Source organism: Sceloporus occidentalis, unplaced genomic scaffold (assembly GCF_023333645.1).
Source record: "Sceloporus occidentalis isolate IW3139 unplaced genomic scaffold, rSceOcc1.0.p SCAF_3, whole genome shotgun sequence".
Lineage (NCBI taxonomy): Eukaryota > Metazoa > Chordata > Lepidosauria > Squamata > Phrynosomatidae > Sceloporus > Sceloporus occidentalis.
In genome coordinates, this window is record NW_028316983.1 from 121,581,665 (window position 1) to 121,603,781 (window position 22,117).

At 42.7% G+C, this 22,117-nt stretch overlaps 1 protein-coding gene across 1 annotated transcript in view; it reads right to left on the minus strand.

The window, feature by feature from the left end:
• Positions 1-22,117, minus strand: part of LOC149316674 (discoidin domain-containing receptor 2) — a 76,168-nt gene that overhangs the window by 43,841 nt on the left and 10,210 nt on the right. Inside the window, exons 2-6 of the mRNA XM_089516011.1 lie at positions 18,175-18,277; positions 10,903-11,134; positions 7,740-7,887; positions 6,081-6,177; positions 3,729-3,912 (exon numbers count right to left, since the gene is read on the minus strand). Of these exons, the coding sequence (XP_089372137.1) occupies positions 3,729-3,912; positions 6,081-6,177; positions 7,740-7,887; positions 10,903-11,134; positions 18,175-18,277 (764 nt within the window). The remainder of the gene's footprint in view (positions 1-3,728; positions 3,913-6,080; positions 6,178-7,739; positions 7,888-10,902; positions 11,135-18,174; positions 18,278-22,117) is intronic.

Sequence of the window (22,117 nt, forward strand, 5' to 3'; positions counted from 1 at the left end):
CAGAGTTTTTAAAAAAAAAAAAACAAAAAAACATTTAAGTTAGTAGTAGACTGAGAAATAAAAGTTGCCATTACTTTTGGTTTGGGAATATCACTTTGTGCACTTTGGCTTAGCAAACATGGTGTGCATTTTAATACAAGGTGAGTGACAAACAGACCAATGGATCATGGCCAATTAGGAAAGTTCTCTTCCATAAGCCTCCTTGAAATGAATGAGAGATATATAGTTCCCATTTGGTGGAATAAAGCCTGTACATAAAAGAGGATGCTTTAAGCAACTGTGCCCCATATCAATTAGTGATAAGCAAGGTTGGACTGGAGAGGCACCATTTGGAATGTTTTCTTCAGGAAGAATATATTGTCCCAGTTCCTCTCTTGCCAACCACAAGCACCAGTCAGCACCATATACCATATATCAGACTTCAAAATAACTATTGCAGTATCATTAGTTCAAAGATGCAAAGGGATCTTGCAGTGCCCGTGAGATTAACTGAAAGGAAGAAGTTGGCAGCATGAGCTTTTGTAGACTTGAGACTACTTCCTCAGATGCATGTTTCTTTCTTTCAGTTAGTCTCAAAGGTGCTACAAGATTGCATACTGATTTTCCAGATGAGCATGGCTCTGTTTTTGAATTCTACTGCCATTAGTTCAAATAGTTAAACACCTTTTATGAAGCAGGCATCTGTAACTTTGGCATGCATCTCCAGAGGTCAATTTAACTGTTTATTCAAGACAGGATCTGGAACTTCCTGCGAACAAAGAGCCGAAGGATGCTGCCGCTGCTTTCTAAATTTGCAAGAAAGAACAGAAATAAAAGTGTGGAGGGGAGTCATTTTAACCACATCTCTCTACACTTTATTCCAACTTTTGGAGGAAGACTCAAGAGATTAAAAGTAAGCGCGTAAACTACTGGAAGAGGAAAAAAGGGGAGAATTAAAAAAATCCCTTTTATTTAAATATAAAAAGAAAGATAATGCTTGTGGAAGTAGCACAGTAGTATGGAGAAGTTTAAACTATGAGGAGAAAAGGATAGAAGTATAGGAGTGAAAAGTAAACTTAAGAGAAAAAGCATTCCCCCATTTTCTTTTGGTCTCCCTTCTCTTTGTTTGTGTCCTGGAAAGGAAAGTTTGATATAGACCAAGAAAAGAAACACAGATACGATGTATTTTCACTGGGTAGGAATCATATGATAGAAACAATAAAGCTTCAAGCAAAAAGTTTGTCCTGGTAATACAGGAAAAGTAGTAAATCTCTGAACCCAGAGATTAGCCCCCAAAATTGAAAACAAGGAAGTGTTGTGTCTACAGAACTCTAAATTTACAAAAGCGGCCAGAGGGAGCCATCTGGTGGCCAGACTTAGACACAGCACGTTAGCTGCGTACTTGAGAATCATGGCTTCAGGGGAAAAATATACTCAGCAGCTGATGCAACCAAGTCAGATGCAGAGACGTCCATCAGCAGATACTCCCTTGAAAAATATAGAGCAAAATGAATTCGTGATGGAAGAATTACAAAAAATAAGAACAGGAATCAGAGAGGATAATGAGAAGATAAAAAATGAGATGAACGAAGAGATAAAGGAGAAAATTAGGGGGAACTGAAGATCAGAAATCAAAATTTGGAAACAATAATGAAAAATATGGGAAGAATTATAGAGAAAGTGGAAAATTTGGAAAATGAGTTTAAGCAAACAGAAGAGAATGTGAAGAGACCGACTAAAGAAAGAGAAGAGGACAGGATTTATGTAACTAAAATAGAAAATAAAACCGGAGAGAGATCCCTGAAACTGAGAGGTATCCCAGAAGCAGATGATGAAGGCCTATATAAATTTCTAACCCAAATCTTGGCAGATTTTGTCCAAGAAACAGCGCAACACTTTCCCTGGGAGATAGACAATATGTATCATCTCTCTACTAAAGTTGCGAAGCTCAAAGGTCTTCCGAGGGACGTAATTGTGCATTGTGTCCGAAGATAGAGTCGCAATTTAATCATACAAACTAGCTATGAAAAAGAATTGATAATCGAAGGGAGACAAATTCATATCTTTAAAGATGTGTCACGATAACACTCAGAGCAAGAAGAGATTATCATTTTTTGACATATCAGCTGAAAGTACATGGAGTACCCTTCAGATGGGAGGAGGTGGAAGGAATCACAGTGACGTGGAAGCAGAAAAAAATACAGATTAGATTCGCTGATTAAAGCAAAGGACTTTTGGGCAAGATTCAGAAAGGACATTGAAAGAAAATAGTCTCAGTAATGAAAGATATGGAAGGAGAATCCTGACAAGCAATCGATTATGATAAATGAGAAAAAATATGGAAGAAAAATATCAAATTTACATTGGCACAAAATTCAAGAGAAAACTGGTTTAAAATGTACTTGAGATGGCATCTAACCCCAATAAAAATAGCCAAAATATATAAGAAAACAAATTTATTTATGTTGGAAATGTGAAAAAACAGCAGGCTTCTACCTTCATTGTTGGTGGTCATGTGGAAAAGCAAAAGAACACTGGAGGCAGATAATAGATACAATAAATATGATACTAGAAATTACACTAGAAGAAACACCAGAATGTATATTATTAAGCATATTGGACGATAATCTAGATAAATATATGGGAGAATATTGATGTATATGTTAGCTAGCGCCAGGGTTTTATACGCGAGAAAATGGAAGACAAAAGAAATACCAAAAATAGAAGAATGGATTAACTCTCTATTGCAAATGGACAAACTATCAAACATACTGAGAGAAAATTCTGGAGAAACTATATCAGAAGACTGGGGAAAAGTATTAGATTTTATTAGGAAGAAATGGGGAAATAATTTGATTATCTATTGACGATACTTCTTATTGTACTATAATTTATTAACTATGTTATTCTACTGTGCATTTTTAATTTTATGATATCAGAAAAAAACTTGAATTTTTGTTAGAGGGACAAAGAGATAAACTAAGGAAGCAGTATAGAAACAAACAAACAAACAAATAAAAAGTGATATAGTGTGTTATAGAATCTCGATGATGATGATTATAGAGGGGGGGAAAGACTGGAAAACCTAGTGGTTATCTGTGTAAAAGATATTTGTAGAAGATACAATATAGTAGTTGGAACATTTGGAAAGTATAGTTTTGTTAAGATATTGAAGGAGAAGGGTATAAACGAGATAGCAAGATATAAGAGAGTATTTAGTTGGATTCTCGTAAAGTGGTGGAAGTCATAGATAAGTAGGAATGTGTGTGTTATGAATAAAAGAGTAGAGAGAAAGTTTTAGTTTTTAAGAAAAAGGGGGGGAAAGGCAAAGCAATTGATTGACTTATAAACAAGAACACAACAAGAAGAAACATTGAAAGCAAAGGCTCAGGTTAAAGAACGAGAAGTTAAAGAAGAAAAGAAAGATAAAGAAGAGGACCAAGAACTAGTGTCTCTCATAATGTAGATAAGACGCTCAAATATGACTTTGCCTTGAGGAAAGAAGAGATTGTATTAATTTAAGGAATGTAGTGTGTTATGTATTTTTTTTTAAACTAATAAAAATTTGTCAATAATTTTTTTTAAAAAAAAGTCAGGATCTTGTTGGTGCACTAAGCCAGTTTACCTATGCAAGCAGAGGCAGTGACAGCAGGAGGAAGAAAGGCAACTACTAGTATAACACACATGCAAAACCAGTGATTTGGTACTCCATGGCAACTTAGGATCACGGAGTGATTGTGGCAACCAACCTTCATGGTAGTAAAGTTTCGAATCCGATCAAATTCAAAGGTGATTTCCACATATCCATTTGTGGTGCTCTCATTGTGCCAGCCAACATAGTCATAACCAGGCCATACATGGTATTCGTGGGTCTGGCTGAAATCATCTAGGCCTGCAACTCCATCTGTCAGCTGGCCTAGTCCTTCTGTCATGCTAGTGGGAGACACATGGGAAGGAAACAAAAGGACATGATAAGCCTCAACACTTTCTATCCCGAATTTCAGCAAGCATCTTTGTCCATACTGAGTATGGCTTTCTTCACCACCGCTTAAAATAACTGAGGCTGAGTCAGTGGATACAGAGAGGGATAAACTCAGTGAAGAGGGGTTTAGTTTAGCTGTGGGATGAGCAGACTTTCATGGCATTTTGTAATGCAGTAAATTCTTCACAAGGGATAGCTTGTAAAGAGAGTGAGATCCACGTAATGCTTCCATATGTATATTGCTCTTTTCCAGGTTCTGCTTCCAGCTGCAGCATCTTAAATCCTATTAAAAATCAATCCAGGCGATTCTTCAACTTCCACTGAGTATACACTTTTGGATATGGGGGTGGCGTGGGGGCTGTCATAGAGAACATAGAGAAAGCCAAAGCTCTTGCAGTTTTCTGGAAATCATCTTTTGCTACATTATTACCATGTGGTAATTTGTTTTATGGAAATAGTCCTATAAAAAAAATTCCAAACAAGTGCAGACATTTCTGAAACATTCAAATACTAATTATATTGCTGATGTAATAACTTGTGAATGTTTTGACATATGAGCTTTTTCATATATATGCTATAAGAAGTCTGATGCATATATGTTCAAAAACCATAAACAAAATTAGTAAAAGTTGATGAAAGGGTGTCTTGGAGGTTTCTCATGCATAGGATCATCATACGTTGAGTTCGACTTGACAGCAAACAACAACAGAAAAGAATTAATGTTTAAAGCATACTTCCATTCACAAAAATAATGTTGTATATAGACACTACACAAGAACTTTGTCATCTGAAAATTAGAATCAGTCCTATATCTCGAGCTGAATTTGGGGTGTATTTCTAATTTGGACAAGCACAATGATATGGAAGGAGAGATTGCTGAAAGACATTTCATTGATTTATAGTGCAAATGTATCCAATGAAAGACAAGTCTCATTGAGTACAATGGTACTAACTCCCAAGAATGTGGGAAGAGGATTGCAGCCTTAATTTATTGACTAGTTACGGCGAGCTATCTGAAGGGCTAAAGCTCAGTGGGAAAAATTATTTTGCATGCAGAAAGTCTGAAGTTCAATCCTTGGCACTTCCAGGAAAAAATCAGCTGAAATCCTGGAAATCACTCCCAGTCATTGCACACAACACTGCTAAATGGTCTAAAGGTCTTACTCAGAATAAAGCAGGTCCCGACTTCAACATCCCACTTCAGACCAATTTAACAGGTGCGGCTCAGGAGTTCTCTACCGGCAGGCCTTCCCGGAATAGAACCCGGCCATGTAACGCTCCCCTCACAGACATATATAAGCGAAGATTCTGTCCACCGTTATTTTATTATTGTATTATTGTTTTTAGATTTTATCATTTGTAATTTTAATGGATAGAATTGTTTAATCCATTTTTAAGGGGGGGAATTGTATATACTGTATTTTTAAAAGATTATACACCACTTTGATTGTGGTAACAAAAAGCGGGATATAAATTAAAGTTTTATTATTTATTATTTTTAATATTTTTGTTTATGTTACAAATTAAGCACCCTTTTATCTGGGGTTGGTTATTTTCAGTTCTTCTGAAAACAAATAATTTCTGGAAGAATCTGATATATGCTGCTGCATGGGTCTAGCCTTCAAGGTATTAGAGAAATATTTACAACTTTTTCAGTTAACATTTGAAGGTGGATTCTGTTTTCAGAGAATAGAGCCATTATACTCCCAAAATATTTGTACCTCAGAGGTTTTAAAGATTTCCAACAATTGTCAATGTGCCAATAAATTAGGCAAATAGGCCACATTTCTACAAAAGGATCAGCTTTGGTTTTGTTTGTTCCATTGAATTAAGTAGGATACCAAAACCAGAGAAGCAGAGAGGTTGTTACCTTGGATGCAGAAATCTGATTCTAACCATAAAACCACAAAGAAAGCTTCTAGAAGTTGTGACAGGAGCAAACTTTCTGGAAAATATTTATGATTGATGCTTTCTGTTTGTTTCAATTCAAAAACATTATAATCCTCTTTGAGCCAATCAGATTGCCTGGTTCCTTCACTTTGAAATATTAATATGGCTTAAATATCTCCTCCTCCCCAGATTTGAACCTTTCCTAGCCTCATGATAATGATGAACCTACCTGTAACCATCATAGATTGAATCATTCAGATAAATCACAGTTCCTCCAGGTAGAACCAACTGCTGCCCTGCTGGAGCATTGTATGAAACCAACCCATCTGTAAATGGTTAAAAGAGAGGTTATTTTTACTCTGTTGCTGTTAATGAGAACACAGATCTGCAAGGACATCCACAAATATAGAGCCAACCTGGAGGTTGAAATGAAATGAAATTCTTTATTACGGCCAAAGACCAGAATCAACCTGGAAGTTAGTGAGAACACAGATCTGGAATAACATCTGCAAACAGGGAGCCAACCTGGAGGTTCAGAACATACCCATCTGCATAGTTAGGAATGTCATCTAAACTCTAATTCTGCTACAGTAGCCATACAGGCTATTGTAAGTGACAGAAATTCTCCCTCTGGCTTACTGTGTTTGTAGAGGAGAGCTGATGTAGCATTCTGATGAAGGACTAAACCATGGTTCTCTTTGTGTCTTCCTCCTTAGCTAAGAGGAAATGTGGAGACAAGCACACACCAGTGAAGATCAGATGTGGAGCACATTTGGATCAGGGCAGAAGCAAAGAAAAACAGGGTGAGGGATCAGTTTCCCCCATGCTGCTTCCCCAGCTCAGTTGTTCTCCCATTAGACACATAGACAGAAAAAGACCAGCATCTATATATAGTAGCTGCCTTTCCCCATTTCCACAGCAAATAGCAGCGGAGCATTTATGTTAAGTACAAGTCAAGGGAGAAAACACTGAAAACAAGAGCTTGGAAAGATACTGCTTTGCTTTTACAGAAAAAGCCAATTATCTTTTTACCATAGATCTCCCATATAATGCCTAGTCTGACCATGAGGTTCTCATGTTATGACTTATCTCTGTTATGAATTGATGCACCTGGACCGGGCTCTACTGGCAAATGGTTATTCCAGCTCAGACATCAGAAGGGCTGTCAGGCCCAGGAAAACCCAGAGGAATGAAGACAAGCAGCCACCCAAATGGAAGGTATTTTTACCATACATCAGAAGAGTCACAGACAGAATAGGCAAAGTGGTGAGGAAGCAAAACCTGCAAATGGTTTACAAACCGACGAAGAAAATCCAGCAAATGCTTCACTCAGCCAAGGACCAGAGAGACCCTCTCACAGCCACAGAAGTTTACCGCATACCATGCAGCTGCAGACAAGTCTACATAGGGACCACCAAACGCAGTGTGCAAACAAGAATCAAGGAACACGAGAGACACTACAGACTGGGCCATCGAGAAAAGTCAGCAGTAGCAGAACATGCCACAAACCATCCTGGGCATAAAATACTGTTTGAAAACACTGAAATTCTGGACCATGCCAACCACTAACATGTCAGGATGCACAGGGAAGCCATTGAAATCCACAAACACCTGGACAATTTCAACAGAAAAGAGGAAACCCTTAAAGTAAACAATGGCCTGTTACAGACTGCCAAAATAAAGCTACTTTGGGTCTCTTTGGAGGTATGCTATTTAAATGATGCATGGGTCCTAAGAGTCTGGAGGTCGCGCCAAAGCCACACTCCATTCCTAAGCACTGGAGTGCAGCTTTGGTGCAGCTTCCGGATTCTTAGGATGCATGCATCATTTAAACAGCATACTTCCAAAGAGACCTGAAGCAGCTCTATTTCCTGTACTATGAACTTACCCAGCCATATACAACCATAGAGCTCCACTCTGAGGCAGACGTTTGTGGAATGATCAGTCATGGGGATAAAGCGAATGAATCGGCCAATGATGGGTGGCTCCAAGTCCTTGAGAACAATGCCATATGGGTTGGTGTTTCCATCAAGTATCTGTGGGGTGGGGAGAGGAAACATACAGTGAGAAAAGAAATGGCTGCTGGACAGTAAACAGACAGAGAAGAGTTACAGCCATGGTAATGGAGACATATTGGATTGCAAAAGAAGGGTCTCTGTCAGAGTGGGAGACCAGAATCCTGGACAATCAATGATGAATCAACAGCACTTTATTGATAGATCCAGAATCAGCAATTCTACATCACTCAGCTTCATAGCTGAGACTGACCCCTCCCAACCAAACCAATAGCTAAATCCCCCTAGTTAGACTACTCCTCCCCTAAGCCAAAAGCCCACACAGAAAACCCCACCTCTTTCTCACTGGTTCTCAGCCTCCATCACTCCCCCCTCAGCTTTTATCCCCCTTAGCTGAAAGCTGCATATCAAGCCTCTGAGAGCAGGGCCACTAGATAAGCACCACCTGGCTCTACTGAACACTACCAAGCACTATCTACAACAACCTAGCCAAAGCATATCCCAACCCCCATCATCCACACCAATAATACATCTGATAGAATACATCAGGATTCTAACAGTCTCTCTTGAGATGCAAATGGACTTTGAAAATCTCTGTTGCCACATAGCCAGAAGGAGGAGCCTGCCTTCAAAAGATATCCTCCCCAGCATACCATCTTTACTAATGACTGAAACAACATGCAAGCATCTGACTGTCTCCAATTGTTTTTTTCTCCTGTTTGGTTTGTAACATCTTGACTGATGAAGAAGCTGATCTTTTTCTTGTTAATTTATTTTCTTCTATGGCTCCTACTATTTCTCCTAATTTAATTTCCATTAAGTGTTTTCCCTGTACTCAGCTTCCTTTGATTTGCTTTCTTTGGAACTGCCAATCAGTTGATATTAATGCAATGACAGTCCATGATCTTTTCTTGCTAAATCTCTTAATCTTCTTGCTCTCACTGAAACCTGGCTTCCAGTTCATGACACTGTAACCTCTACTGCTTTCTTGTTTGGTGGACTTTTTTTTTCTTACATTCATCACCTGGAGGGCAGAGGGAGAGGGGTCAGTGTCCTGCTATCCAACCCTGTCCCTTTCAACTCTTGTCTTCTCCTCAACAGCACTGTTTTTTGTCTTTCAAACTTCATGCTATTAAACTTTCCTACCACTTCATCTTTGGTTATCTATCATCTATTAGGATGATCTACTAAGCTTTTGTCGGATTTCAAGACCTGGCTGACTTTCTTTTTAGTGGATGAACTCCCCTCTTTGATTATGGGGGACTTTAATATCCATACGACTGTACGTCTCTTCTCTGTGTTGTCTTCTTTTGGTCTCAAAAGCTGTTCTAATGCACCATCTCATTCTTCTGGTCACTGCCTTGATATTGTTCTTACGAAAAAAATGTGTAACCTCTGACTTCATGGCTAGGGATTTCCCATTGTCTGATCATCATTTTATCTCTTTTGCCCTCGTCCATAATCCACCTGCTCGTCAAATTGTTCAACGCTGCTTTCGCAACCTTCATTCTATTAATCCTGTGACTTTTGGCCAGGCTCTGGATTCTTCTTTCTTAAACCTTGGAGACTCTGTGGATCCAGGAATCTCCTTACTCAGTTTAAGGCCAAATTGAAGACACTCTAGTTTAGGGAGGCATTCTAAATTACTGGTTGTTAATCTGCTGCTTACTTTGTCTTTATTATATACTAGTTAGTATTATTTTAGAGATATTTTAATTATGTAATGTTGTCGTTTTAGACTGTATGCCACTTGGCAAATTTTTATGCTTTTTTGCCTTATTTTATTTGACCCTTACTATGTAAAGTGCTATGCAAATTCTACAGCGCTCTATAAATAAATGTGAATAATAATAATAATAACAACAACAGCTTTTCAAGATTTTCTTCAGCAGAAATCATGGGTGCTGAACAACAAAGAACAGAAATGTGAACAATGGCAACAACAGATTTACTGACAAATTTAACATGACAGAATTAAAAAATCTTCTTTTTGATCAAATGTTGGTATGAGTATTAGGTTACAAAAAGATGAAGAAAATGAAAAAGAATGTAGAAAAGAATGTAAAAATTGTCTAAAACTTCTTATGTCATAAGGAAGTCATAAAGGGATATGGACTGTAATGACAAGGAAGGAAATCTGAATGAATGTGTAAGAATATAGAAGAAGTACGAAAAGTGAGAAGGTGCGGGGAAGTGATTTTGAGGGAGGGGAGAAGACTGGAAGAAGGTAGAAGGATTAGAGAAGGAGGAAAAAAGAGGGCTCTGGAAGGAGAGGAGGTGAAAAGGAGAATAAGGATTTAAGTGTTATGAAGATATTAGAAGAAGGTCTCCCTCCATGCTATCTGCCACCATCTGGTCTCAGAGGGAGTGAAAAGGCAGGCCCAGTTCATCAGGCCTAGACTAAAGTAAGAAGAAGAGCCCTGCCTCCATGCCATCTGCCATGGTCCAGGCCTCAAAGGGAGAGAAGAACAGCTGGACTTATTTCCCTTCTCCACTGCCATTCTTTTCTCCTTTTGTGTTACGTATTTTTAGATTGTAAGCCTTAGGGCAGGGAAATGTCTAATTAACTATCTGTAAGCCGCTCTGAGAGCCTTTCTGGCTGACGAGTGAGGTATAAATAGAGTAAATAAAATAAATAAATAATGAATATGATGTAACGTACGTAATAAGAAATATATATTGTATTTCCAAAAAGTACAGTCGTGTTTTTAGAAGTAAATTTTGGTATCAAAACTAGAATTTCATTGCAGATGCATCCCCTCCCATGGTACTCCCTTCCCAAAAAACAGGTAATGTCCTTGGCATTTTTTAAAAATTCTGCTTAAAGATTCTACCCTTTTTCTGAAGGCAGGTTCCTGAGATGCGTAGAAGAAGCTCTCCCCAAAACATCAGTGTGGGGTGGAGGAAGTCAGAAATCAACCCATTCTATTTATGTCACAATAAACGGCTCATCTGATAACAGCAATGAATAAGAACACTATTATCCTCACCGTCACCATTTCCTCTTCATTCTCCTCCTCTGTCTCACTGCCTTACCTGCTTTCCATGCCTGTTTCGCCAAGAGATCCATCGGATGCCATCCCGACTGTAATTAATTTTGTACATTGGAGCAAACTCATTGCCATGGCCTCCTGCATGGCGCCCTTGAGTCCCTACTAGGGTGATAAAGTGAAGAACATGTAAATCAATCTCCAGGAACTCTTTCAGGTCATCTGGCTCCACAGGAATCTCAGGACACCATGCACCATCCCCATCTTCTGAACCTAGCCTGGAAAAATACAGAGAGTGAACCTAACTGATGTTGCCCACCACCGAAGTCAGCTTCTTCCATGGCACACTTCCCAAGGCTTTGGTGTTCAAACTAAGCTGCTTTCTCTCATTCCTTTATTTTTAGAGAAGAAGATATGAGCACTTCCCACATGCTACACCAACTTCTCCATAAACCCTTCACATTCTCAACATTTTCCCACATGCTATACAAACTTGTTTCCCACATGCTACACCAACCTATGTGCCTACAGTATTCACCACCACAGCATTCCAAGCCTTCTGAGTACAGGGTAGGTCTGAAAAAGAAGTCCAGTCCTTGCCCCCTGGCCTACCTATGGCAATAGCCTCAGAAATGGAAAAAAGGCTGTAACAGCTGAGATTATGACAAAGGGAAGACTAGAAGCAGGCTACAACCAACAGACAGACTGAATGACCCTGCACTGTGGTGAAGACAGCAGCCAGAGAGGCATTTTTCTCCTCTCACACCACACCCCTGAGAGTCACCCAATGAACTGACAGCAGTACATTCAGAAAAGGCAAATTAAGATTCTCCAAACAATGAATAAGGAGAGGTTGCATACCTGTAACAGTATTTCTTCGAGTGGTCATCTGCGAATTCATACAAATGAGTTGTACTGCGCCTGCACAGTGCTGCTCGGAAAACTTCTAGAATCACTGGGCAAAGTTTACTTTGCAACTTTTTGGCGGTAGCTCTGCCCATCCCTTATAAGCTCCTTGCGTTCCCGCTCTTTCCCCAGTTCTGCAATTGGACCCGCGTGAGCGACATGAGAATGAGCCAATGAGGAGCAGGGCACTGAGGGGAGGACGGGCAGGATTTGTATGAATTCGCAGATGACCACTCGAAGAAATACCATTACAGGTATGCAACCTGTTCTCCATCTTTGTGGTCTCTGCAAATCATACAAATGGGTTGAGACTGACAGGCTTAGGTCCACGGCGGAGGGAGTGTCATGAAACCCAAGCAAAGTTGAAATAAAGTGTGTTTATTAACCACAATAAAATCTTTAAACCCAAGACTGTGTCAGTCATTTTTGGTACCTCAATAAATAGCACTTAATCTGTGCAAGACATAAGGTACATTAGGTCCTGGTACACCTGTTACCAGTACTTCAATAAATAATACTTAAACTTGTTTTGACACCTGAAACAGAGAAACAACACAATAGGTCATGCAAGACCTATGTAAGCTTATGAATGTTGCAAACCAAGACAAGTTTGGCAAAAAGATATTCAGTTGAAAGCATGTAAACCAGTAGGAATGCAGTACACGGACACTCATTTCAACATGTAAACAACTGGAAACGCAATGCAATTAATGTAACTCTGAAACCAACACTGTCCTTCCAAAGGCTGCGTCCCGTTTGGCCCTGGTGTCCAGCCTGTAGCGCTTTACAGACATCTTCCAGAGATGAGGAAATGGTCCCTAGGGAGATAGGTGACGCAATCTTCGGAATCGAGGATGGTGCCTATGAAATTGATCCATCTCGATGGAGTGAGATATGATTTCTCCAGATTTACCACAAGCCCGAGGGACGAGAGGAGTGACAAGGTGAACTCGACATCTTTTTGGAGCTCTTCCACGGAGGGTGCTGCAAGGAGACAGTTGTCCAGGTAGGAGAAGACCCTGGAGCCCTGCTGGTGAAGGTATGCCATGACTAGGGCCATGCACTTGATGAAGACCCTTGGGGCTGTGGAGAGGCCGAAGGTAAGGACATTGTAGTGGTACATGCCAGAACCGACATCAAAGGCCAGGAACCTCCAGTGGCTCTCTCGAATCCCCACATGAAAATTAAGCATCCTTCAAGTCGATGGTAGCAAACCACAGTCCCTGATGCAACAAGGGCAAAATAGAAGCCAGAGTTACCATACGGAACTGACAGTATGACAAAAAAGCATTGAGGGCTCTTAGATCGAGGATTGGTCTTATGCCCCCATCAGCTTTGGTCACCGTGAAGTATCTGGAGAAGAAACATCTAGGGGCCTCACTAGAGTCAATGGGCGAGATGGCGCTCTTAGCAAAAAGAGTGCGTACTTCGTCGAGAAGGGTGTCTGAGGGAGTGATGGAAACAACAGCTCCAGTTGGAGGGAGCTCTTCGAACTCGAGGGCCTATCCCCTGCAGACAATATCTAAAACCCAAGAGTCGGAGGCGACAGAGGCCCAGGTGTTATAGAAGGGCCTAAGTCTATCAAGGAAGGAGGAGGGCGGGAGGACGAAGCATGCAGGAACCCTTCAGGACCTCTTGTTTCCCTGGTTGGTATCCTGACGGCGACTCTTACGGTACCGAGCAGGGGCCTGGCGACGGCCAGAAGATGAAGAGGACTGGGAAGGGTAGCGCTGCCTCTGGTGCTCCTGTTGTTGGTACGGTTGATCCTGTTGGAACGGCCTCTGCCCTTGGCCCTGCCACTGGCGATAGTGCTTCTTGAAGGGAGGCTGGGAAGGAGGAGACATACCGTGCTTCCTGGCCGCAGCCTTCTTCTGGTACTTGTAACTGAGCCGTTCATTGGTCTCCTTGTTGAACAAGCCGGAATCATCAAAAGCCATGTCCTCGACCATTGACTTGGCGCCGGGGTTGAGGTCCAAGGAACGGAGCCAGGCATGTCTCCTGAGCGCGATGGACGCCTCCATGGATTTCACTGAGCAGTCCATGGAGTGCCGGGTCGACGTAATAAGCCAGCCGCCAACTGAGTGGGCTTCATCCCTAATGTCAGAATTAGTCATTGGAGTTCAGTTATAATGGTAATTCATACATGTAAATATATTCAGTTCATTGAGTTCAGTTATGATGGTTGTTCATATATATATATACGTATTCATTCATATAACTGTTCATATTCCTGTTTTGTCTATGAATATTATAGTGGGAGGGGGTTGGGTAGTGAGTAGAAAAGTTTAATAGATAATGGCCTGCCGAAGAGGCCTAGCTGGGCAGCTTGGAATGCTGGTGATAAGGTTTTTACTGCATCTGGTGTCCAAGGTTGCAGTCCCTCCTGAGAAAGTCTTGGTTGCCATAGCAAGGTGTGTGTGGTGTGGGGATAGAACTGGGCTGGAGGAAGGAGGGGTTGAGAAAGGATAAAAGTGGGACTTTTTCCTGTGAACCTCAGATTCTGCAAAAATGTGTCAATGGATTACTTCTGCCTTATTTCCACAATAAACTTTCTTTCTTTGGAATATGTTTTCTTGTGGATTACTGGTCTGAGGATCCCATATCTCACACCTAATTTTTGTGAGGACCCGCTGGCAGTCTTCAGGAACATCAGGGATGACCGGTGAAATTTTCTCCATGAGGCACTGAATGTAGGCCCCCATACATGCGTTGTAATTTGCCACCTTCAAGCCAAGCACCGAAGCAGAATAGGCCTTCTTAGCCAGGCCGTCAATCTTTTTGGCCTCGCGGTGGGCTGGCGATGTCAACATCTTCGGGGTGAACGCCTTTTGGGAACCCTCGACGATCGCTGAATTCTGCTTTGGGTGGGACGTAAGCCAGGAACACTGGGAAGGCGAGATCCTCAGTCTTCCTAGAGGATGCAGTCAGCGAGACCGGAGTGTCCCATGAGCGTTTTGCAATGCTCCCCAGGGAAGGCAAGAGTGGAATGGAGGGAAGTCTCGGCACTTTGCCGTGAATCCTCCTCTCGACTGCATCCTTGGTCTCATCCTCGACATGAGAATGTTGTAGCTCCAAAGAGTTGGCCATATTAATAACATGCTCCGAGAAGGTGCGGACATCATCTGTTGGGGATGAAGAGCCAGGCTGGTATAGTTCCTGCGGAGATTGAGGAGCCACCTCATCCAAGGAGCCCAAATGGACGCGAGAAGCATGAGAACCCTTGGCATCAGATCCGGAATCGGTGTCAATGGCATGGCGCGACAGTGTCGGTACGGGTGGAAGTGGCTTGAAGGTCAGCGTGGGTGCTCAACCCGTTGACGGAGTGGTGGCCACACGCGTTGAAGGAGAAGTTGTGTGCCCTGGTGATCCAGTGGATTGTGCCGGTAGCCCCTTTGAGATGGAAGCCTGCATTGGCGGCACAGTGGATTTCGATGACAGCCGGCTATAGGCCACACATTCTGGCTGACAGCGACGAAGTACCTATCGATCTCGCTATCATAAAAGCAGTCTGAGTCCTCTCGATGATGGACCTTGGCTTGGTGCACCTGGACTCGAGGAACAGGTGTTGAAGAGCACCGGTGAGGTGACGGAGAGGCAGACCGGACATCGTCATTGGAGTGGTGGAAAGCCAGCATTGCAGGCAAGGTAGAGGCCGAGTTTGAGGCTGATACTGAGATGGTCCTTGGAGAAGCGAGGACTGAGGGCACTGATTCGACTTGCACAGGTACCGAAGGAGATGCAAGGTCCCTGGGAGGTCGAGGAGTATCCGAGCACTCTTGATGGGTCTTCTTGCGAGAAGAGCTCTCGGATGACTTGGAGTGGGCCTTCTTATGAGATGGTGGCTGTACCGAAGCCTCAGTGGGGGCCAAAGGTTTGGCCTTCTTCGATGAGACGTGAGGGGAGCCGTCTCCCACATCCAAGGGGACGTGCCTCTTCTTAGAGGCGGATTTAGAGCTCGTGTCCTTTCAGGAGCTCACCTCCTGGGCCGAACTCTTATCGGAGCCTGAGTCCTTGGTTCTAGCCTTATCCTTTTCTGAGGACTTCGGCTTTGAACCAGCTCCATCGGTCGCCTGCCTTTTTGAAGGCTTTTCGGCGGTGGCACTTGGCTCAGTGGTGGAGCTCTGGGCCACGGTGGCACTATGCTTGGTCTTGGAGCCCTGGGCCACAGAACCAGCAACAGCTGGCATCAATTCTGAAGCCGTGGGTGCCAAACCCGGCTGGTCGGTATCCTGAGGCTTGAGGACCCCTCGGTAGATGGCCACAATCAATCGGGAGTCACGGTTCTTTCTAGCCTGAGGGGTCAAGGACTTGCACATGGCACGAGCTTTGGAGTTGTGATTCTTGCCAAGGCATAGGAGACAAGAAGAGTGGGGATCCTGTACGGGGATCTTACCACTGCAGACATCATATTTTTTAAATGGTGCTGGAGACATCATTAAGCCAAATCAAGATCCAAAGAGAAATCAAAGACGTGCCGAATGGTCAACAATACACGGGGGGGGGGGGGGGGGCGGCGCGGGGGTCAGAAGAAGAATGGTCAAGAACAGTCTGAAGTCAAAGTCCAGTAAACAAGTTCAAGTAACACAGAGCGAAATTCCCCAAGCAGCTAATGTGGCGGAAAGAAGGAACTGGGGAAAGAGCGGGAACGCAAGGGGCTTATAAGGGATGGGCGGAGCTACTGCCAAAAAGTTACAAAGTTAACTTTGCCCAGTGATTCTAGAAGTTTTCCAAGCAGAACTGCGCAGGCACAGTACAACCCATATGTATGATTCGCAGAGACCATGAAGAAGAAAGGAATTTCCTGCCATAGAATAGGTTAGCCACTGGCTGAAATAGTGTAAATGGAGATTATACATAGTCATCTAGAATAGGTCTACCAGTGGCTACTGACCCATGAATACTAAATGGAACCTGCAGGTTCTGAAATGGAAACAAGAAACAGGGTAAGGAATCACCTTTCTGGCTTGCTTGCAAGCCTCTAAGAACATCTGACTTGCCACTTTTGGAGATGAGATGCTGGACTTGATGGACCCTAAGACTGATTCAGCTAGGCTCTTTTAGCACCTACCTCATTATTAGAAAATAATGAACAGAAGAATAGCTCACAAATAGTGCACTATTACCAAAGAGTGGTAGGAGGGAATATTCCAAGGCTGCGCAGAAGTGCATGCTTTGACCTAGAAATCTTTTCTGACCCTAAAAGCATAGGGGAATGTGACAGTTAATAAGAAGGAACAGGTTATGTGGTAGTTCACTGGAGGTTACCTGTCCTTACTGTAAAGCATAGCTACTTGAAGGAGATGGTGTTGCTGGTGAAACAGACTGTGAAAAAAGCATGAGTATCATTAATTCAACTGAGCCAGTATGGTGTAGTGGTTTGAGTCTTGGACAAGGACTCTGGAGACCAGGGTTCGAACCCCAGCTTAGCCATGTAAACCCACTGGTTTGGGCAAGTCACACTCTCTCAACCTCAGAGGATCGTAATGACAACTTCCCTCTGAAGAAACTTGCCAAGAAAACCCCATGATAGATTTGCCTTAAGGTCACCATAAGTTGGGTGGGGGACACCTTGAAGGCACACAACAAAAACAAACCATTAATTCAGCACTGTGTAGGCTAGCAGTGCCCAGCCTGGACTGTAGCTATCCTGGCTCTCACACACACTGGGCATTGCACAATGCTAATCTAAAAGTCCCATGCCTTCTCCATCACCTCATATCTCCCCTATCCCATATGCAAGGGCTCACAGCAGTAGTTGCAAGTAATTTTCAGCAAACAACCTTGAAAACTACTATTCATTACAAGAGAATGATTAATTCCAAAGACATGTGTTTAGTCCAATTTATTACTGCTGCTAATAGTGAGTATCTGAAACCTAGCATGAAACAGGGCTGACTATCGGCACTATGTTGGTGCCAATAACTTTCCTTGAACCATTTGAAAGCAAGTTACTTCATGGGGCGCTTTGAGAACATGACCCATTAATATTCTGCTGGTGAGAAACAAAGCCACAAAGGTGAAATGAGGATTGGTTTCAGAGTCCCTTACAGCAGCAGAGGGGATTCGGTGATCCCCCCCCCCCCCCCATTCAGGCCATGGCCAAGTTGGAGATAGAATCCATCAAGAAACAGCAGGCATGACTCTAAACGTTGATGGGTCACAGAATGGGTTTAGGCATCATCAGCCAGTCAACTTCTGATACCAGTAGGGGGTAGACAGTGAACAATTACTTTCTTGGCCAATATATTATAAATCCTTACCAAAGGAAAGGTACTAGAGGGTTCTAATTCACTGAGAACAAAGATAAGGAAGATGACTAATGTATTATTGGACCCAGAGGGCTTGAAAAGGGAAGAGGGAATTAGTATCCCTCTGGACTTGGTGATGCACCCCAGTTACATCTCTCTCTTACCTTCCATATTTGGCTGCTGTGGATTCAGACCACTGGCTAGAAGCAGAAATGTCCTCATCAGGGATATGCCCACCTGACATGCCCAGTGGATACCGGCAGATAGCTACAGAGAGGAAAAGAAGAGAAAAGAAAGTGATTACCACATATCACTCTTAACCATAATTCTTTGAGAGAGTTATTTTTATTTAGGTTATATCAAAAGCAATAAAACTACAACCTTTAAACCAAACAAAGCATGTGTTTTTACACTGATCAAATTAAAAATCTGTAAATAAAAATGTGATTCTCCCATATGTATGTTTAATTGTTGTTTATCCTTGTGAATACATAGCTTCTTTTGACAGTAGGAGCCCTGGTGGCGCAGTGGTTAAATGTCTGTACTGCAGCCACTCACTCAGGCCGTTATCACACAACGGATATTGGAAGTATAATCCAATGTCACCCTGAACGCCATCATATGTATTCACACTACTGAGCGAAAGGTTATCACACGCATTCGCTGGCATTATGAACGCACTCCTAATGCACTTTCACAGCAATCCAAAATTAAGTAAATTCAGTGAACTAACAAATTCACAAATCCTATTCCCAGGCTACTTCGCATTCAATGCGGTGTTTGATATGCATGTCTGCTGTGGCCCTGGTATTCCCCTGCATCAATTCCCATGATCCTCTGTTTTTGTTTTGTCTTCCGGGACTCCTAGGTTTTCCTCGGGAGCAAAAGCAGCTGTTTTTGACAGAGGAAAGAGTGGGGGGGAAAGGCTCTCCATTAGGCGTCCTGCAAGCTCTTTTGGCCCAAAATGGTGGGCTTGGGGCTTGCCCTGCTCCTGGCCCCTTGTGCCCCTCAGGGACCTTTTTGCCTTCTTTCCTTCCTCCAGGGCCAGGGGGCGTCATAAAGAGTGAAAACCTCCTCCCCCTTTTTATTAGCCCTAAAGAGTTCTTCCTTTTTTGGGGAGTGGGGTAGCCTGGGGAATGGGGGTGTTTCCCCCCCCCTCAGGGGTATTGCTCTGGGCTCACAACAAACTCCAACTCCCAGAATTCCATAGCCTTGAGCCACAAAGAGTTAAAGTGGTGCCAAACTGGGTTATTTCTCCAATGTGGATGTAGCATTAGTCGCCAGCTCTGGTTCCTGCCCAGTTTCCCCTCCCCTTTCCCCTCTTCCAACTCATAACGAGGCTTTGCCATTGCCTTCAATGGGACTCTCAATGGGCCAGGTTACAACCAGAGAGGACCCACGTGCCCCACAACCTCACTGCAGCCAAGCTCTCCCAAATGGGAGGGACTCCTTCTCTTCCCCCCTCCCACATAGCTGGGGACTTAAAGGCACAGATACAGTCTCACTCACACACAACCATCTGGAGACCCCCACCCCACTTTTTGGGTTCTCTTGGCAGGTTTATTCAGACGGGGTTTGCCATTGCCATTTTCTGAGGAGGCTGAGAGAGTGTGACTTGCACCAGGCCACCCAATGGCATTTGATCCCTGCCTTCTAGAGTCATAGTCCAATGCTCAAACCAAGTACAAGGTGGCTTTGGACTGATTTTGAATTGGTGAGTTACCTAAATAACATGAATTGAATGCACAAATAAAGTGAATTGCCTACATAACGTGAAATAAAGGGTAATGAATGAAGAAATAACGTGAATTGCGTACTAACGTGAAATAAGGGGTAATGAACGAAGAAATAACGTGAAACAAGGCAAAACCATGGGAAGTGTAAAAAGGACACAATCCGATTTTGCCCTCACTGCGCATGTGCAGATATGCTAATTCGAATTCTAGACTATGAAGGGTACGTACTCATATGATAATTTATTTTGCATTCACCCTACTTTGGCTTTGGGATGGGTGCTGTGTTCTTCTGTGCATTTGATAACCATTTGCATAATAACGTTCATTTTCGAATTGGCCCTACTTTCTTTTCTTTCAAAACTGAGAGACATTCCTCCCATGTGATATCCTCACAAATCGCAAGGTTGCAAGTTCAACTCAGTGCTCAAGCTTGACTCAGGCTTGCACCCTTCCGAGGTTGCTAAAATGAGTACCCAGATTGTTGGGGACAATTATCTTACACACTGTAAACTGCTTAGGGAGTGCTTAAGTACAGTACACTGATAAGCAGTATAGAAATGTACTTGCTATTGCTATTCACATTCTCTCTTCTCCAGAAATCTAAAGCTTGATACTGGAAATTCTTGGAACAGCTTCATTCAAATCATAGGTTTTAGGCCTTATTTTCTCTACTACACTGTTTTGTTGTTGTTATGGGTGGTGTTAACAGCATCCATTTCTGTTATGTCTAATTGGTGAAATGATTTGTAATTGGTTGACCAGCCGAACCCAAAAGGTGCTCAACAATGGCTCCCTTTCATCCTGGAGAGAAGTGACCAGTGGGGTCCCACAGGGTTCTGTCCTGGGCCCAATGCTATTCAACACCAATATAATAATAATAATAATAATAATAATAATAATAATAATATGATTTATTTATAGCTCGCCCAATCACAAGGAATCCGGGCGGGTTACAGCAATAAAAATACAGAGAATACAATAAAATAAAATAAGACAAAAGAGAGTGATGTAAGCCACAGAATTCACAGCTAGACCTAATGGAATTGGGCCTGTCTTTTTCACTCCCTCCCAGGTCTGATGTTGACAATTAGCACGGAGGGAGGGCTCTTCTTCTTGAGGCAAGAAATTAATTTTAATTAATTTTAATTTAATTCTTCCCATTAAATTTAAGAGAAGAATTGGGGGACAGAGTGACATGAATCACAATAAACAGGGAGAGGAACTAGGTAGGGAAGGCCTGTCGGAAGAGATCCATCTTAAGAGCCTTCTTAAAGGCTGTAAGAGTAGAAATGTGGCGGATCTCCTTCGGCAGGTCATTCCATAGCTTCGGAGCAGCAGTGGAGAAGGCCCTCTGGGTAACTGAGGTTAGTTTAGATTTTTCTGGGCTGAAGTAGATTCTTCCCCGAGTGCAGGACGGACAGTATGGAAGAAGGCGTTCCCTTAAGTATCCTGGACCCAAGCAATGTAGGGCTTTAAAGGTAATCACAAACACCTTGTACCTTGCCAGGAAACTAATTGGCAGCCAGTGAAGGGATTTTAAAACCAATGTTAGGTGATCATTGGTGGCGCAGTGGTTAAATGCCTGTACTGCAGCCATTCACTCAAAACCACAAGGTTGCGAGTTCAAGACCAGCAAAAGGGCCCAAGCTCGACTCAGGCTTGCATCCTTCCAAGGTCGCTAAAATGAGTACCCAGACTGTTGGGGGCAAATTAGCTTACTTGCTAATTAGCTTAGTTGCTGTCCACCGCTATGATCTTTGGAATAGCGGTATATAAATAAAACAAATTATTAAATTATTATTATTACAAGAAGTACCTGTAATTAACCTGGCTGCCATATTTTGTACAAGTTGAAGTTTCCGAACTTGGCACAAGGGTAGCCCTATGTAGAGGGCATTACAAGAGTCCAATTGAGAGGTTACCAGTGCATGTGCTACTGTTTCAAGGTCTCCTGGTTCCAGGAAGGGGCGCAGCTGGCGTATCAGCTGAAGCTGATGCACCCCCAAGCTGCAGATAGAGTCTTTCAGGGGAAGTGTGACCCCATCCAGGACTGGCTGACATAACTCCATACCCAGGCTTGGATTTCCTATAATGAATACCTTCATCTTATCTGGATTCAGCTTGAGTCAGTTTTCCCTCATCCAGTCTATTACCACCCCAAGACAGACATTCAGAGGAGAGATGGCATCCTTACTCACTGCATCAGTCCGAGAGATTCCACCTCAACATTAGGAGGAAAATCCTGACAGTAAGGGCTGTTCGACAGTGGAACACACTCCCTCGGAGAATGGTGGAGTCTCCCTCCTTGGAAGTCTTCAAACAGAGGCTGGATGGCCATCTGTTGGGTACATTTTGATTGAGAGTTCCTGCA